At 46.3% G+C, this 19,967-nt stretch overlaps 1 protein-coding gene across 2 annotated transcripts in view; it reads left to right on the forward strand.

The window, feature by feature from the left end:
* The window catches only part of YIF1A (Yip1 interacting factor homolog A, membrane trafficking protein), a 278,804-nt gene that overhangs the window by 41,656 nt on the left and 217,181 nt on the right, over nucleotides 1-19,967 (forward strand). For both annotated transcript variants that reach the window (XM_069644883.1, XM_069644882.1), the window contains exon 2: nucleotides 18,562-18,785. In XM_069644883.1, coding sequence (XP_069500984.1) covers nucleotides 18,562-18,785 — 224 coding nt within the window. The remainder of the gene's footprint in view (nucleotides 1-18,561; nucleotides 18,786-19,967) is intronic.

The following is a 19,967-nucleotide window of genomic DNA, read 5'->3' on the forward strand; positions in this document are numbered from 1 at the left end:
TCAGATATCCAAGATTAGTCTGATAAGAGGCAAGCATTCGGAGTGAACAATATCAGAGAAGTAGGAGAAAGATCTCAGAATCATCCGCCTAGAAATTATGCAAAAGGCCAAAGGAAGAGATACTAGGTGACCGTGGAATTGTGTACAGAGAGAAGGGGAGTGAACCCAAGACTGCACTCTTGGGGGGTGGGACGACGACACTGTATTGGAGAGGAACGATGGGAGAAGACCAGCCAGCCCAGGAGAACGAAGAAGTGTGATCGGACAAATGAACACAATCAGGTCTCTGCAGCAGGCACTCACTGAATTTCTTTTCTTTTAACAGATTGGAAAAGGTGAATCTCCCCAGAAGACACACCCTGAGTGATCTTTCTCAGAAGTGTGACCTGCACTTTGCACACAAACATCTGCATTATGCTCGTCATTAATAACTCATTTATATAGCACTTTTATCCACTGTGCTTTCCATAGAACATTTTTATATAAAATTATTATTATTGAGCTCTCTTACCAAGACTCATTTCGTACTGATACTGAAATATTATTTTGCTTGGTTTGTAGGGATTCTGATAACCCATTTCTATGCAGTGGTTCATTTTAATATTTCTTGGAATGCACTGAAAATAATCGCACATGTAAACCGAGTAACATGGTACTCCAGTTAGCAATCTGATGAAAGGCTGACTTGTCCTGTTCAGGGATGGGGGATGCAGGTTACACAGATCTCTGCATCAGATTCATTGACCACCGCTAGATGTATTCTATCAGAACGAGGGTTGTGCTTCAACTGCCAATTTAAAATGCAGCGAGCCACGTTTATTTTTGACATGGATGGCTGTTATTATCGTTGTGCTGGGATACTAATGCTCAGGACAGGGGTGTATTTTAGAGCTCCACTGGAAAGTTCTATAAATGCCTCAGTACTGGAATAATTGTGCATTGTTCAAGGGAGTACGGCAAACCAGAAAAAGGAGTTGGAGTTGAGGACTTCATTCAAAGATTTTTCAATAATTAAATGGAAAAATGCCTCCGTCCCTATAGCTAAGGGGGATTTACCTGCCTATAAACTAAACTGAAAGTGTTCCTTGTATGTCAAAACAAATGGTCCTCCATTCAAAAATCCTCCATTCAAAAACATATTCACCATCTGCCCCTACCACAAAAATAAGCCAGAATAGCCTCTTAGCTCAGGCTTCGTCCGGACAATGTTACTTTGGTTTCTCTTAGGGTATTGGTCACAGTTCACAAAAAACGTTTTCCGATCTCTTTTTAGGCTCCTCAAACTAAGTTTTATATTTTTTATTCAAATCAAATGTTTCCAGTTCCTTTTAGTGGAGGGATGATCTCCTTTTGTCCTCCAACTTGGTAGTTTTCTGTCCACTAATTGTGTGTCTTGGAAGCCTTTATGTAACTCAAATGTCTCGATTATTGTAAGGGGAGGGATGACTCCCTTAGCCGTCTTCCCTAACTTGGTTGTTTTCTTTCAAATAGTGTTATGTCTTGGATAGACCAATTGAACCCTCCAGTTTCTGCTCTTTTCACAGGTTTAAAAATGTCCCTTAATTGTCCTTGGCTCTCCAGATGGTTTTGGCTCTCTGGCTTGTTTAACGTTTGTGGTTGCATCTTTGGCCTCCGCCCATCTTCACACTTTGGAATTCTTGGGCACCTATAACCCTCCTTGTAATTTTCCCTCTCCTCTCTTTATTCCGCTCGCCTCCATACACCCTGTGCAATCCTGGTACATTTACTGTTATCTGTATTGTCTTATGGGAGTGAAATGTGGTGGTATTCAAAATGTGCAAAGCTTGAGCTTATACAGAATAAGATTTTTTTTTTTTAAAGTCAGGCCTCCCATCGAGGTACACCAAATAATGCTATTTGCCTTGAATTCAGGGTGTCTACATGTGAAACACTGGCAAGGATTAGATTTGGTTCCTCTTTTATGAAAATTCTTATGGGGGGGGGGAGAAACTGAACCCGAACATCCAAAATGCATTAGAATTTGCATGGTCAACTTGCCTTTGGCATAGGTGGTATAATGAAGGGTGCAGATTACTCAGGAAGTGTGGGTTAGTTGATGTGAGCACATTGAAGCAAACAAAATACACATACCTAAAATCTGTGTTTACGCAAAGCGCTTTGTGTCGATCATGAGGTGGATTCTTTGAGATTGTTCGCCACCATGAGAGGTGATAAGTGGTAGGTGGCGAGTGAGGTGTGTAATCTATCGCCTGACTGCCGAAGATTTGTTTTGATGCCCTGTTTAAACGTGCTCCGCTTAAATGCACTTATTAAGTAGGCGAGGGGAGAATCCACTAATCTTGGTTTTTGCAACATGGCTGTTTTGGAGGATTTGTAATTTTTTGTCTGTAGTATTTTACAGATTTGTGCAATGAATTATTAAAACCATATTTTATCAAGAACAATATTAAGCGTTGTGGGTGGCATTGCGATGTGTTATGAATTGTAATGGTATGGATTTTATTTATAATGTTAGGGTTGCTTTGACCCACTTTGAAAAAATGATTTTCTTGTTTATCTGTAATTGACCTGTGAGTGGGCGGGATGTCATGATGTTTTTATTAGTTATGTACGGGGGATGATTTTAGGTAGATTTCTGAGTTTTCATGTGATCATTATTTGTTTATTTATTAATGGAGAAATCCGTTCTAATAAAATTGATTGAACTTGTACTACGGTCATCTGGTGTGCTCCTGTGGAGTGGCATCTCAGCGGGCACGTAGCGTTCACTCCTTTTTGGCATCGCCTTCTCTTGAGAATTTGTTTCCTGTATCGTTCCTGTCATGGCCCACTCAGCAGTCCTTTCCCTGAGTGGAGGATTTGTTCTTCTGTGGACTACTGGACTCTGCGTCTGTTTGCTGGTGTCGGATCCACCACTGCTGCCGCGTGGTCACGCCAGCAGGTAAGACAGCCTTCCTTTTGTCACCCTTTCCAATGCTGGCCTTGGAATGTCTTTCTATTCTATTGGTTCCTCCATGCCACAGCTAGATCTGCGATGTAGCACGACTCTGACCCTCTAGAACATCCTCACGTCAGAGGCTCACCTCTGCGTAGGATTAGTCTCTCTGCATTCAAGGCTCCTCATCTCTTTATTCTCGCTGCCGTACTGAAATGGGGTGTGTTCTCCATCAGCTGCAGAGTTTGTGAATATTCCAGCATTGTCTTTAGCCAACATTAGGGAAGTAATGTTCCTGTGTTTTGAATGCGGATCAATTTAAAGTAATTTCTATTCACAAATGGGCAGACTGGGCATTCTTTATAGGGAGTTCTGGATTGGAATGGGAGTCTTTGTCCCCTAAAGGGGAGTCTCTCCCAGTGAGGTCCCGTTCTCCCAAATCCCTAGAGGGTTTTGCTCTGCGGGCTCATACCCCCTGGCCTCCACCCTAGCACCCCCGCCCACAGGCCTCAAAGGGGGAGGCTTCCCCTGGGAAGAAGAGACAAATTCGTCACATTACTTGCCTGTTATGGAACCCTCCTCCTTTGAGTGGTGTTCCTCTGAGGTAGATTTTACCCAGACCAACCCAGATTGTTCTTCTTTTCCTACAAAGATTTCAAGGATGATGAGGTAGAGAATGTCTTTGAAGATTTTTCAGAGGAGGATGGGTTAAGAGTTCCAGAAACATAGGGAAGTCTGTATCTAAGACTTCTTCCTCCTGTAGCCTGGGTTCCCGCTGCAGCTTTTATCTTGGTGGGACGACCTCTAAATGGGTGGGTCTTTACATCCCCATGTATGCAGGTGATTTTTACTGCTCCCTCCCATTCTTGTCTTTTTCCCCATATAACTTAACATTTTCACATCTTTTACACACATTTCTAACACACCCCCCTTGTAGTCAGACCTCAATGAGGAAGCTCTTTGTGAAGCTTGTTGAGTCTTAACTTCTTTAACGAAAACCACCAGACCTAACAGTCTCATTCTCCTTGGGCACCAGTTCCACCTTTCCCCTTTCTAGAGAAACCCCATAACGCGTGACCAGTCTTCCCGAAAGCCCTGTTGATGCCCTTGCAACGGGTAAGTGGCCCATTCCAATAATGCAAAATTCCACACTTTTTCTACCCAGACACTTTCGGTTGGAGGGTCCTTTGCTATCCATTTTTGTTCTACTCCCAGTGCACCTGCCAGCATCAGGATTAAGTAAACCTTTCACTCCGCTTTGGATGGTAGCCTTTGCGATTTGTCCCTCAGCCAAAAATAGACAGGCCTCCGTTACCACTTCCCTTCAGATTCAAGGCTTCGGCCAGGGCCTCTCCTATTAACCTCCAATATTCCTGGATGTGGGGACATTCCCACCAGATATGGTTCCAGGCGCCCACCTGTCTGCATTGTCTCTAGCAGAGATTCGACACCAAGGGGGTAGAATGTATGTAGCCTCTCCGGGGTTAGATGCCACTGGAACATACACTTTGTCCATATACCTTGGATTTGTAGGGATCTTGTAAATTGTTATGTTGGCCCATAACTGCTCCTCGTCGCTTATTTCTATGGCTTGACCCTTTACCCTTCTCCAAAGATTCATATATCTCCTTCCCCTGGCGTCTCCCCCTGTTTAATTAAAGCCTAAATTGCTCCCACTATATGCTCATCTCCAGAGTCCGATGTTAAACATTTCTCACATCTTGTGTAGCTGCCCCTTTGATTGAGGGGTGCATTTCCACTGGACCTCCTCAATGTTTCAATGTTTTCCCCTATCAAGGACTTATCAATGGCCCTCCAGAATTTCCCCCGGTCATCTTTCAGCCAGTCCCTCAGCATCCTAATTTGAGCTGCCTTAAAATACGCTGTCTGATTTCCTGGCTATCATTGGTTTTTTGTTATTTCAAATAAATCTTCCTGTATGTTTTTGAACTGCTTGGATGAAGCCATTTGGCACCTGGGTGGGGAGAGTCCTGAAATAATACAGTAATTGCGTGAGAACCACCATCTTCACTACATTGATCCTACCCATCCATGTTATTGATAAGGGGCCCCAGTCCACCAGCTTACTTCCAATTGCTTCCTGTAGGGGCATGTAGCTAACCGCGAATAGTTATTTTAGTGAGTTTTATACCCAAGTAGGTTATATATTTCTCTACCCATTTGAATGGGAGGCTGCTCTTAAGCACCCTTTTTCAATCTCCCTTGGAGTTTTAAGAATCAGTATTTTAGTTCTCAGGGGGTTAATGTTTAGCCCGGCTACCCTCCCGAAACCTTTCATCTCCCTTTCCGTAAATTTCAGGGCGGCCTCTAGGTCCCCCAGCATCAAAAGCATGTCATCCGCAAAGGTGACTGCCTTGTGAACCCTCCCTGCCCCCCCCAGAATGTTATCCCCTCTATTTCCTTGTGGGCTCGTATTGACGCCAGAAGAGGTTCTAGATAAATGGCATAGAGCAAGGGCATCCCTGTTTCGTGCCCCTCTGTGGGCTCTGATAATTAGCTGTTTATAGCTAGTCTTAACGATGGGTTCAGGTAGTTGGCCTTAATCATAGTAAGAAATGTCTCCCAAAGCCCATTTGCTGCATTGTCGTGAAAAGGAACCACCACTTGACCCTGTCGAAAGCCTTCTCCGCGTCCAGCGCTACTAGAATCGCTGGGGTAACCTTTTCTATAAGGTGAGCTATTCTCCTGGTGTTATCACTAGTCTGGCTCCCCTTAATAAACCCTGACTGGTCTGGGCCGATTATGTTAGGGAGTAGTTGGTCCAAGCGTTTAGCCAGGACCTTTGTGTATATCTTTGCGCCCGTATTGGTTAGGGCTATGTACGAGCCGCATACCATTGGATCTTTGCCTTCTTTAGGGAGAAGGACCACTTTCGCTTCCTCCATATTGGGTGTTATTCTTTCCTCCCGCCCCATCTCATTGAATAATGGGACCAAGTACGGAATCAGGGTTTCCCTATACGTTTTGTAAAATTCTGTGTTGAAACCATACAGACCCTGGGATTTATTAATGGGGAGGGCCATAATGACCCTCCACACTTCTTCCAACGGGTTATCTAGCTGTAGTTTTCCTTTTCTTGAGTCATAATTCGGGCCAAAACCCTTGCTTTCAAATAGCCTGTTTGATTCTGTTCTAGAAGGTTGGCTGAGCTGTATAGGTCCGAGTAGAACATTGAGAATTCCCGAACTATAAACTATAGCCCTAGTGTCTCCCACCCTTACTTAAGGATCATTTTAGCTTCCTCCTCCCTTCTCAGCATCCTAGCCAGCAATCTATCTGCTTTATTGGCCTTATGTAGTATTTCTGTTTCAAGAATGCCAGAAGGCATCCCATCTCATTTGTCCCGAAGTCTCTGCCTCCCTGTTGTCTCCAAAGGAGTTCTTGATCTCCCTCTCCAATTCCCTCCAAGATCTCATCTTTAAACAGATGCCCCAGGTACCTCCATTTCCAGAGACCCAGGGGCCCTGGCCTTATAGCTATTTGCACCCTTAGGATTGCGCCCACCTCAATGGCCTTTACCTGACCCAAGAGTTTCCTGAAGGTCCACACATAGTCTATATTTTAAGATGAGTGTTGAACATGCGGGTAGAACGTGAACCCCCTCCTTGTCCCCTTCTTTCTCCCTGCATACATCCACTATAGCTAACCTCTCAACCTTTTCTACCAGTTCCTTCGATGGCTTCCCCTGGGTCCCTAACGTTTTTTGTCGATGTCTTTTCCTGGGTCCAAGTCCTGTTGAAATCCCTTGTTAGTATTATGGGGCCTTTCACAAATTTCTCCAGCCTGACAAAGATACTTTGAATAAAGTAGTCCTGCCCCTTGTTTGGGGCATAAATGGGCGCCAGAGTAAATCTCCCCCCCCCCCCCCTTTCAAATTTACTATTACGTAGCTCCCTCTGACATCCCTGCATGTCTGCCCTCTTCTTATCAATGTACTGAAATTTGGGGGAATCCTTGGACCCTCAAGCGGTCCCTGTTATACATGTTTCATGCAGTATAATTATATCTGGCCCCTCCCTCTGCATATACCTCTCCAGTTGTTTTCCTCTTCACTGGGGAGTTCAGACCCTTTATATTCAGGGATATCAAACCTAACTTATTGCAGCTCCCCATCTCCCTAGATTATTCCCTTTTTCTTGTGTCCATCCCCTCCCTTTCGCTGGAGGAACTCAACCGGCCTCTAGCCCCTGTCCCCGAATTTCCCCCTCTGTAATTGAGTCGCCCAGATGCCCCAGCAGGGTCACTCGACTCCATTCTAGATTCCTCCCCTCCCTCGCCCTACCCTCGGGACCTCTTCCTTCTCCCCCTGTTTGCCCTCCCCAGGCTTAGTACTTGTTTAGCTCCTGTACCGCTACTGCCTTTCATCACAGCTCAGTTCTTTGCTAGCAGACATCTCCTTCTCCGCTAGCAGGGCCTTTCAATTGAGGTTGGTATCCCCCCCCTTGTTTCTTTTTGGCCACTGTCGAACATTCCCAATTTTTGTGCTCCCCTTGTTCCTTAGCCTTCGGTGCTCTTGACTCCTGCTCTTCGTCTTCTATTCCCAGAATCTTCGCTCCTTCCTCCATGGTGGTGATCCGATGTCTGCCTTGCCATTCAAACACCATGCCAAATAGAAATGTCCATCTGTACCGTATGTCCTTCTGTCTAAGTGTCTGAGTGATCGGGACAATTTTTCTCCTTTTGTTCAACGTCGTCTGGGATAAATCCTGAAAGAGTAACCGATCCGACCTGTTGTAGGTTATTTGTTGTGCTCTCCTTGACTGTTGTAAGATCTGCTCCTTGGTTCTGTAATCTTGAAGGGCAGCCAAGACCTCTCTGGGGCGCGCCCCTGTTTCCGAGGTCCGACTCTTATCGATTCTTCTCAGTCTAGTAGATCCTCAAAAATGCCCTTCATCACTGGCTCGAGTTCTTTGTCTGGCACTACTTCTGACGTATATTTTACCCGAATATTCGATCTCCTAGATCTATTCTCCAAATCCTCTGTCTGCTGCTCTAGGTTGGAGGTTGCTATTGCCATTTGTTCTACCCAGGTCTCGATCGTCCAAGAATCTTCCATCCGGTCTTGTATAGCTTTCTCGTTTGTATCATCCCTTTCCTCCATCTTATTCACAACTTGCTTCATTTCTTGAAGTGCAGAGGCAAGGTCTCCCCTCATTATAGTCATCTGCTTTTGCACTGTTTCTGTGATTTTTGTCTCCGAAGTATTGCTTGAGGAGTGAGTGTTACTTGTTCCGGTCCTTCCTTCTCCTGGTATTCCCACTAGTCCCTTTGCTCCTGGTCTGTTATGTTTCCTGGGGGAGAAGTCTCCTCTTTCCGCCCACATTTTCTGAAGGTTGCTTTCATAGGTTTTCTGGGGCCCTTCGAGGGTAAGGGCTGATCTTTTCCTCTGGTCCTGTACATTGTCTCTAATACGTGTCTTACGAGTCTTTCCCTGGGAGATGGTCGCTCTTTGTTCTCCCTGCTCCCTCCCTTTTTAAATCTTACGTTCAGACTTGGTCTTTCTGGATAACGGTGGTTTGTTTTTTCCATGAGTCAATTGGAGCTCTAGCCCAGATGTCATTGACCCGTATGGTTTCTTGGGTTTGGACGGGCTGAGGAGTACAATAGCAGTCCTCTGCCTTTTGAAATCTGTAAAAAAGGCCATCTCCCCTTAATCCTCACTCTTCCCCTTAATCACTGGTCTTACTCTACAGGTGGTTCCCTGGAACTCCCTCGGGGACACTGTCCCTACTCTAACCAAAGGTTACTGTTCTAATGGGGAGTGGAGATAGGGTCTTGCACATACTCTTTTAGATTCAAGCTGTTGCACGCACGCATGCACCCATGCTGACCTCTTCTTCTTTTCAACTCTCTCAACTTCACCCCTCTTCCTTGTTCTCCCACATCTCTGCTGTCCCTACAGTGTCTCACTCCTAGCTTTCGCTTCCACCCTTTGTTACTTCTCTCCTCTCACTCAGTACCACTCCCTTACACTTAGTGGGTGGTACTAATACTCCTAATCCACTCTCCCAAAAACTTGCACTTCAGTACCCTTGTACCACTCCAACCACGCTCACTGCCTAAACATTCCTAAATTCAAACTTTCCAAAGCAGGGGGTCCCAGTTTTCCAGTACTCGCAGCCAAAACTTGGAACAAACTACCCGCAGAATTCAGAACTGACCCAGTTTTCCTCTCATTTCGGAAGAAAATAAAAACTTGGCTCTTCTCCCGGTCTAACTGACCATGCTGTCTCACTCACCTCTGAACTGCCCTTTGCTACCTACCGACATGACCTCAAATCTATGACCCCTGTCTGAACTAATTCTGCTCATAAACCAGACTTTTGGTGCATCTGTATATTCTGTACACTTTACTGTAAGTTATAATATATTGGAAATTGTATAACTCGCTGTAAATTTTTCTTTTTTTGCACTGTGCCCTGTTGTATATTAATGTCTCATATTATGTATTCTGTAACCATGTATCCAAGAAATGTGCCCAGTTACCCCTGGGTTAGACGCGCTATATACGTAAATAAAACAAACTAGGCAAATGCTTCACCTTCTCCAATAAATGCCTCCATTCTCCCTCCTTCGTCCTGCTGTTCTCTTGGTCCACCACCTGTGACCTCCACCGGATAACTCACCATTTCCTGCTCCTTTACCCTTTCTTATATCCCCTCCTTCCTCTGCAATTGGTTACATGCTAGCTTTCTCGATTACCTCTTGTTTTCAATCATTAAAAAACAAAAGAAAAGATCTTGCTTAGCACTCCGGCACAGGCCTATGGCACTTAAGGAGGAGATGGATTACTGCTGCATTTTCTCTACATTAGCCCCTTTGAAGGTGGGGAGAGCACTGGGGGCAACAGAGGAATGCAGCGTGAGCTGTGATTTCATTTACCAGGATAACTTCATAGCTAGTGTCAATTTAATTAGCAAACCTACAGAATTGCTTTGCAAATTGCTATGCGTCCCTGCCTATTTTATGCCTTGTCTGCTTGTGTTTTGACTTTTGAGCTGGTCAGAGCAAACTAGGAGAAATTATTTGGGTTTAGGCTTAGCCAGTTTTCTTGCATCCATGAACCGACCTGGTTGAAGACTGACTGAATGTGAGCTTGTGCATTTTCATGGGTTTCTTGCCCTTTGCAAAATTATTTATGGTCACTTAACTAACAAATCAAAAACAAAGAGGTGATGATTGGAAGATTTACAATGAATCTTAACCACTGGCATTGCTCTGCGCAACCCTCCAGACCATCCTTCACCTGCCAAGCCATTACAGAAGGGGAAAGGCCATATGCAAATCGGGCTTGGTCCCACCACAAAAGGCGAAGTCCAGCCCGAACTGCTAGGTCACATCCCTTCTGCATGAGACCACAATCCTCCCCAAACGTTTCGTCCTTGTTGGTCCTCATCAGTGAGGAGTAGCTTGGGTCCCTAGGCCCAGCAGGCATGGGACCCACGTCATGGCATACCTGTCACACGCTGGGTGACAAAGCAAAAACAAAGAGGTGATGGTGGGAAGGTTTAGAATGAATCTTAACCACCTGCATTGTTCTGGGCAACCCACTGGGGATGCTTGTGGTCTTGTGCAGAAGGGATGTGACCTAGTAGTTTGGGCTGGACTGCTCCTTTTGGGGTGGGACCAAGCCTGATTTGCATATTGTCTTTCCCCTTCTGTAATGGCTTGGCAGGCGAAGAATGATGGTCTGGTCGGTTGCCCAGAGTCCAGTGGTTAAGATTCGTTCTAAACCTTCCAGCCATCACCTCTTTGTTTTCCCTTGACTAATAAACCATGCAGGGGCCTAACGTACACGATGGTGACTGGCAGGAGCTCAGACTCAACTGATTTGACCAGTAAGCGAATGCTTACAAAGTAATTGGTCTTCACTGTTGTGGACCGATTTTGTTATAAAGGACAAAAACCAATTGACGTCTGGTCAGGCCTCAGTTCATCCCAAAGTGTATCCATCAGGACATGATGATCAATGGTGTCGAATGCCTCCGATCAGTGTTACCGCATAAGAAAACCAGCGTCATCCTCGTGCATTGTGAGAGCTCTGTGGTTGCTTTGGTAGTGGGAGTTCTGTGGATGGAACAGTTCAGAAGACTGGTCCAGTGGATGCTTCTGTACAGGGATATCATGTATGTTGCATGTCGGGGTAGATTGACATTGTGAGAAGTGCGACAATATTGATATAATAGTGTAACTGTTTTACAAAGGCCTTAAGTAAAACAAAAAACATTGTTCGAAGGGATTGTGTCCTCCGACGTATTCCTTATCTTAGATATAAATCCTTCAGCTTTGCTGGCCTCGGAAAATTTTTTCGCCAGAGGGCGCTGCGCGTCGATGATCGCCGAGTCGATGACCCTCGACGGCCTCCGTGCCGACGTCGACGTCATCCTGCCTATAAAGGCCGCGCGCAGCGTCCGTTGCTCAGTTCCGTTTTTCCGCGCTTCGTTGTGCCTCGGAACACCGTTGCTCAGTTCTCGTCAAGATAACGTATATAATAACTACTATTTACCTCGATATCGATGGCATCCTCCTCCGACCCGACGACCCCTCGGTCCGGTTTCAAAAAGTGCCGAGACTGCGGGAAGAAAATGTCGTTGACGGACCCTCACAGGGTCTGTTTGTGGTGTCTGGGAATCACGCACCAGAGTTCGGAGTGTGAGGAATGCCTTTCCATGACGGCGAAAGCCTTGAAGGAGCGTAGGGGGAAGCTCGAGAGAGGTAGGTCAACTTTAACTTCCTCGAAAGCTTCTTCGGTAGAGTCGAGACGTTCGTCTCCTCACCATAAAAAAACACTCTCGATCTAGATCACGAAGTGGCTCCCACCACTCGTCGACATCGAGACACTCGAAGAAGAGACGTAGGAGATCCCCTTCGTCATCTTCGTCGAGTTCTCCTGAGAGAGTTCATTGCCCCACAAAACGCAGCTCGCAAGCTGAGTGGGAGGAATTCAGGAAAAAGATGCTAAGCGTCTTCGAGAAAGCGGCCTCGTCCCCCTCGAAGACAGCTGAGGGTGATACCCCGGGTAAAAAACCCAAAAAATCTAAACGCCGCGAGTCGCAGTACCCGGCGGAAAAGTCAACCCGAAAGCGCCTCGAGCCATCGGGAGATAAAGCATCATCGACGCCATCGTCGAAAACTCCTTCGAAACAGAGGTCGGCGCCATCGACGCCGTTGTCGAAGGATTCATCGGCGCATCAGTCGATCGAGTCGACGCCGACGTCGACGCCGATATCGACGCCGGTGAAGGAAAGAACCACGGCTACTCCACAGCCAACGGTTAGACAAAAGACCTCCGACTCGACGCCGAGAACGTCGACGTCGTTCTCGAGCAAGACTCCGATCCTTTCGAGTTCTTCGAGGCCTAGTACACATTTCTCGACGCTTTTCACGGCGCCTTCGAGTACTTTCACGTCGGTGTCGACGACATCGACGTTTTCAAGGCCTGTGATGATGGCTCCTTCTGCATTGGAAATGGGGTTTATACCATTCCAAAAACCAATGTATCCCCCTTTAACCTCGATTTTTGAGGAAAGGGAGGATTCAGACCAAGATATTGATTTACAGAGGACCACATCACCAGAGCCAGAGACTTTCGCCTCTGAGGAAGGAAGATTAAAAAATCTTCAGGATGCACTTCAGGAAGCTAGTGGCTTGGACACTTCTCCTGAAGCAGAATTTATCAAACCAGACCCAGGAGAACATGCGGAGACTCCATATAGAGCTCTGATGTCTAGAATCATAGAATTTATGGGTTGGTCTGCACCTTCTCCTGCCTTTCAGCAGGATGATCTCACTGACATACTGGACAAGGGCCCACAGGAGGATCCTGTGGTTCCATTTCACTCTGCTCTACAGAGAAGGATTTTGACAAACTGGGAAACGCCAGAAATTATCCCGGCAGTAAATAAAAAACTGTCAACAAAATACAGGGTGGCTAGTTCTGACCCTGAATATTTGTCAAAACACCCTACTCCTGAGAGCTTGGTTGTACAGGCTGCAACCTCATCAGGCAGCACATCTGCATACCCCACTGCTCCGCAGGATAGGGATGACAAAAAATATGATGCCATGGCTAAGAAGGTTTTTTCTGCCTGTAGCATGGCGTTAAAGTCTATTAACGCGACCTGTACGCTCGCTAGGTTCAGCCACACCCTTTGGGAGTGCGCTTCATCAGCGGCTGACTGCCTCCAAGAAGGAGAGGAAAGGGACGCATTTTTAAACATCATCAGGGATGGTAAAGATGCGATGTGCGAGACCCTACAAACTGGCCTAGATTCTGCTGACAGTATCAGCAGGGCCATGGCGGCAAGTACCACAATCCGCAGGCATGCGTGGTTGAGGAAGTCTGGTTTTGCCTCTGACGTGCAGACCAGGCTTTTGAATATGCCCTTTGACGGTTCTACCCTCTTTGGAAAGAAGGCGGATGACAGTTTGGAGAAACTGCAAACGTCCAAGGCAGCAGCCAAGTCATTGGGAGCTGCTATCCGTCAGAATACCTTTCGTCCTTCGGGATCATCGTGGAGAGGACGGTCCTTTCGTTACTATTCCTCATATGGAAGGGGCAGGGGACGACCGGCTCAAAGAGGCCAAGGAAGATTTACCCGTGGTGGACGGGGTAGGGGAAAGAAAGCCGCACCCGCAGGAGCAGGAGCCACTTTACCTTCGGCAACTGCATCAGCCGCTTCAAAACCACTCTGAGGTCTCCCCTCACAGAACACCAGTAGGGGGCAGGTTAACTCACCATCTGACGGAATGGCAGGCTATTACGTCAGATGCTTGGGCTCTGGAGACAGTAGCCCAAGGTTACTGCCTGCCCTTCCTACATATCCCTCAGAGTCATCCACCGGGGAACAACCCTTTGAAGCTTCCAGATCCGCTCCTCTTGCAGGAGGTTTTAGACCTGCTAGAGAAAGGTGCCATAGAACTGGTACCTGTAGCGGAAAGGAACAAGGGTTGGTACTCCCCCTACTTCATAATACCGAAGAAGGACGGAGGACTGAGACCCATCTTAGACTTACGGGAATTGAACAAATTCCTCCGAAAGGACAAGTTCAAGATGGTGACTCTCTCTCAGATCCTTCAGGCCCTCCAGCTTCAGGACTGGTTGGTATCTCTAGACCTCCAGGACGCTTATTTCCATGTGCCGATCCATCCCAGGCACAGGAGATACCTGAGGTTCGCAATTGGCAGCTCTCATTATCAATTTCGAGTTCTGCCATTTGGGCTAACCTCCGCCCCGAGGGTCTTTACCAAGCTAATGTCGGTTGTGGCTGCAAGTCTAAGGAGGGAAGGGATTCATGTCTACCCTTACCTAGACGATTGGTTGATCAGAGCTGTATCTTCGGAACAGGCTCAGAGACAACTAGATTATGTTTGCCACTTCCTTCACAAGCTGGGCTTCTCCCTCAATTTAAAGAAGTCACAGATGATACCATCACAGAGACTCCAATTCATTGGAGCAGTCCTGGACACTTCCCTGGGAAAAGCCTTGCCACCAGAGGTGAGGGCTCGAGATATTCTGCAGATGGTCATCAGATTTCAGAATGCCCAATATCTCCCAGCCTACGACTTTCTGAGGTTGCTAGGCCTCATGGCATCCTGCATATTCCTCGTGCCGGAGGCTCGCCTGAGAATGAGATCCCTCCAGTGGGCACTGAGAACTCAGTGGTCACAGTTCTCAGGAAGGATGACAGATCTCCTTCGGATCCCGGTCAAAGTAGCCCGAGACCTTCAGTGGTGGGCCTGTCGGGAGAACATCCTGAAAGGAGAAATGTTTTGGCAACCATGGCCGGAGATAACAGTAGTCACGGATGCCTCACTCACGGGGTGGGGAGCTCACGCCAACGACTTGACCATCAGCGGTCGTTGGTCTCCATCGGAGTCCAGACTACATATCAACCTGTTGGAGCTGAGAGCCATCAGACTAGCGCTGAAGGCTTTTCTGCCGTCTGTACGGGGAAGAAACGTCCTAATAATGACGGACAATACAGTGGCCATGCACTACCTCAACAAAAGAGGAGGCGTAGGCTCACTACCACTGTGCAGAGAGGCGATGCAGCTCTGGTTTTGGGCAATTCAGGAAGGAATCTCTCTATCGGCAATTCACCTAGCCGGAGAGAAGAACTTGACAGCGGACGCTCTGAGCAGGCAGAGCACAGTCTCTCACGAGTGGGAGATAGCTCAGGAAGTCCTTCAAGAGATCTTCGCCCTTTGGGGAACCCCTCAAGTGGATCTGTTCGCCACCAGTATCAACAGGAAGTGCGACAGATTTTGCTCAAGGGAATTTCCCCCGAGAGGAGCTCTAGGAGATGCGTTCGTAGTGGACTGGGAGTTCCCACTTCTGTACGCGTTCCCTCCGGTCCCTGTCATTCCTCAAATGATCAGGAGGTTGAGAAGGTTTCGGAAGACCATGATCCTAATTGCCCCGGATTGGGCCAGGAGAACGTGGTACCCGGACCTTCTAGACATGTCCATCTGCCCTCCAATTCGACTGCCATACAGAGAGGATCTTCTCTCGCAGAAGGAAGGTCAGGTTCTCCATCCAGCCATCAAGACCCTCAACCTTCACGCTTGGTGTCTGAAAGGTTGAGGTACAAGGATTGGGACCTTCCGGATGATGTTATGGAGGTGTTGCTTTCGGCCAGAAGGCCGGCAACTAAAACTCTATACCGCTGCCGTTGGAACAAATTTTGCAGCTGGTGCAGAGAAAAGAATATTGAACCCTTTTCTTGTGGTACACCTATGGTGTTGTCATTCTTACTTTACCTGGCTAATTCAGGCCTACAGGTTGGCACAATTAAGGGCTATCTCGCAGCGCTATCAATCTTTAAGCGCACTGCAGAGGAGCCTTCATACTTCAAAATTCCATTGGTAATACAATACCTAAAAGGATTAACTAATGTTTATCCCCCGAAACCTTTTCAAGTTCCCTTATGGGATTTAAACCTAATTTTAAACTTCCTAAAGGGTGCCCCTTTTGAACCACTACACTCTTGTTCATTGAAGCTTCTCACCCTCAAAACTGTTTTGCTAATAGCATTGACATCTGCTAGAAGGGTTAGCGAGTTGCAAGCCTTATCGTGTAAACCTCCACATACAATCTTTTACAAGGACAAAGTTGTTCTTCAGGTGAAGCCTAACTTCCTCCCGAAGGTAGTCTCGGAGTTTCACATCACTCAGAAGATTATATTACCTTCTTTCTACCCTCCTCCTCATCCGGGGAAGGAGGAAGAGAGACTGCACAGGCTGGACCCTAAGCGAGCCTTGAGCTTCTATATCAGCAGATTGGCTAAGATCAGACAAGCAGACCAACTCTTTGTAGGTTATGCAGGACATAAGTTGGGCCTTCCAATAACAAAACAAACCATCTCCAGATGGATTATTTTAGCCATTCTGGAATGCTACAAATTGGCAGGAAAGGAGCCTCCTCAAAATCTAAGGGCTCATTCTACCAGGGGTATCGCAACATCCTCAGCCCTTCAAAGAGGGGTGCCAATTCGAGATATATGTGCGGCTGCCACATGGTCGTCCGCACATACATTTACCAAATTCTATAGCCTGGATTCCTCCTCTAGTCAAGAAACTAGATTCGGCAAGGCTGTGTTACACTCTGTCCATTCTGGAAGGGTAACATAACTTTTATTACTCCCGCCTCCAGTCACAATACCACTGCTATGGGAGTCTATCTAAGATAAGGAATACGTCGGAGGACACAATCCCTTCGAAGAACTAGTTACTCTTACCTTGTAACGTTCTTTCGATGGGATGTTCCTCCGACGTATTCCTTATCGACCCTCCCATCCATCCCCGCAGTATGACTTCCTGTGGGTTTGCAGCCTATGCTCCTTCAAGGTGATTAGTCTAATCCAAAAACATTACTGGGGACTACAAAACGGAACTGAGCAACGGACGCTGCGCGCGGCCTTTATAGGCAGGATGACGTCGACGTCGGCACGGAGGCCGTCGAGGGTCATCGACTCGGCGATCATCGACGCGCAGCGCCCTCTGGCGAAAAAATTTTCCGAGGCCAGCAAAGCTGAAGGATTTATATCTAAGATAAGGAATACGTCGGAGGAACATCCCATCGAAAGAACGTTACAAGGTAAGAGTAACTAGTTCTTCTATACTCTACACAAACAACTTGTACCTCTAATGGTAGAGTATTGGTGGTCTTGTGTACGTTTTAAATTGGTTAATTTTGTGCTGCTTTACATGTGCATACTACCATTTCGTTTGGGGCTACACAGCAAAATGTCCTTTTAGGACAATGGGGGGGGGGGACCTGCTCTGATTAATCTCAAACCTATTTTAACAGAAAAAAGGCCAAACTCAAATGTCTACAGTACTCGCCCATGCTCTCACTGATGGCTGTCCCTCCCGAGCTGCTTGGTTGTGCAGAGTGAATGTAGTCTGCTTGTTCTCATCCTCTTGAGGAATCTACTTTTATCAAAGTCCTCCAGTAGTTTACTCTTCTAATTTCTAGCACTTTTGTGGGATTGGGAATATCTGCTAAATACAGATTTCATTGGTGTATGGTAAATTGTCACTGACATGCTTCAGATTTATATTCGTATGATAGGGAGATTTTCCCAGCAGAGTCTGCAAATCCTCTGGACTCCATGAATATTTACAGATTATCTCTAGCAGCCTGCCAGCTATGATTTGCAATTGCAAATTATCAAAGGTCACAATTTCAGGCTTTAAGAAAGGTGTGAAATGTTAATTATGACAACCTTTTAACTCAGTTTCTACTCTTTGAGGCCATTCCTGACAGTTGAAATCCAGCGGGTGGGAATGGGGTGCTGGGGCTTAAATCCTGCCGGTGGGGGCCAGGGGAGGGGGGTATGGGTAGGAACAATTGCGGGCTTTTAAAAAAAAAAATAATATATATATATTTTTTTTAATGTCTCAAGAGAAAAATACCTTTACAATTCCCGATTTTCTTTTGATCGTAAAAACATTGTAAATCTGACTTTTTCTCTTGAGGTCTTTTCACATAGAACTGAAAATTACCCCACCCACCACCGTCTTGTAGACTTCTCAACAGCAACAGACGCCTTAACATATACAAGTCTACTTGTTTAAGAACTGATGCAAAATCTAATTTTCTTAGTGGACAAGCAATGATTAGGTCAGTTATCTGCAAGTTTTTTGGCTCTGCTTGTTAAAACCTCTAAGAGTGTTTAGGGGCCATGGAGTGGTTGTTCCTGTCATCTATTGTAAAGTTGGGTGCATATTGGGTTAGCTCAGATTTGCTAGAGAGGCGTACAGAAAACAATTGTTTTTTTTTCCTGCTTGTTCCTTGTGAAATCCCCTTCTCCTAAGTTGTAAATGTTTCAGTGGTTTGCCTGCTGATGTGAACTAAATTCCAAACAATTGTGTGAAGTTGTGACAATTTCTAGTGTATGTTGGGGAAATCTATATAGTGTTTGACAGTTGTGTACCCCCAGTTTTCAACACTGCCGAGTAACTCTTTTGCATGATCGGATGATCACTATGAAAAGCTACATGTAAACTGGTCTTGACTTAATATGTCTAAAATATAAATTGCATGTAGCCGTTTCAGTTTGCTTGTAACTGTGCATTGTCACTTTCATTCATGTGTTGTGGATCTCTGCCTTTTCTAGGCTCGAAGCATAGAGGAAGAGGACCACCTCCGCAGATGGCAGACCCCAACCAGCTTTTTGATGACACCAGTGGTGCTGCACCGCCTCCCCAGGCAGTCTACGGCAACCAGGGCATCGACATGGGCTTCAACGTCAACAACCTCTTCACCGACCCAATGGCCAATGTGGCCATGACATATGGCTCCTCCATCGCCACACAGGGCAAAGATATTGTGAATAAAGAGGTAAACGGTCGTTTATGCTGTTTAAGGCTCTTTGAAAGACTGTATTTAAGAGGCCGACGAGACTTCATTATAGTTGTTTGCTTGTATGTTTACAGTGTTAAACCCAGAGATATTGTGATGATTCATCAGTTCTCGTCCCTTCTCCCCAAGGGGGAGCCCTTACCTTTTGAGGCTGGGCCGCTACCCAATATTCAAGCGTTTGTAAGAATCCTCCGCTATCAACGCAACTCATAAATAAGTCATGTGTTTTATATATTGTTAAATAGGTGCAAATGCCATTTCATTACATCACAAATGGCAGTGAGTTAGTAATTGTGTGACTTTAACATCCTGTCCTGTTAGTCTGGTGTCTCGCCAACTCTTGTGGCCAAATCCTTTCGCTCGTTGGGGTTTTTCAAGGCGGTTTGTAAATAATAAATCTTCTAGTCCTTCATTGGTTAGATCTGTTCTATTCTTGATGGTTTCCATCCCTGTTTATACACCAGTATAAAAGGTGTGGTTTTGCCGGAAGCAGCGAGTGAGCAGGGGATGTCGACAGGACCAGAGGAGCCAAGGTGCGGGAAGAGGCAGGAAGAGCAGCCTGGAGAGTCTGGAGAAGAGTGGCGTGCCGAGATGCTAGCCTGGGGTGTTTGAAGGACTGCAGCGTGGCTGATGAGCCATGTCTCCCGAGAGCCGGAGTGAGGCAGCCTGCGACCTGCTGGCCAAGTCCAGCAAGATTGTTCGCTTAGGACTTGTCCTGGTCTGAAGGAATAGGATACAACATATTTAGAGGATTGGGGGGGGGGGGGGAGAGTCCTTTTTTTTTTTTTTTTGATAATGGTGGGGGTCTTGTGGATGAGGACAGACACTTGAGGGAACAAAGAGATTCCACAGGAACCTACCCCGCTTTTACACACACTGAACGTGGGCACTCTGAGTCAGTACAATGTTGTAATCCTCGGCTGATGGATTCAGTGTAGCTCCGACTGCCAGGTTCCAGTTTTCTGAAAACTTATATTTTAGTAACATCTTGTGTCCTAAAGACTGATTCAAAGGAGCACAAAAAAGAGGAATATACCTATCCATAGATGTGCTCTCATTTGATCTAGAAACACAAAACTGTGACACCGAACAGAGCTATTTCAGATCTACTGTTAATAGGCCTCTCATGTGTGCTGCTAACCTCACATTCAACATGACTGT

This window comes from Ambystoma mexicanum, chromosome 2p, assembly GCF_040938575.1.
Source record: "Ambystoma mexicanum isolate Mex_15411 chromosome 2p, UKY_AmexF1_1, whole genome shotgun sequence".
Lineage (NCBI taxonomy): Eukaryota > Metazoa > Chordata > Amphibia > Caudata > Ambystomatidae > Ambystoma > Ambystoma mexicanum.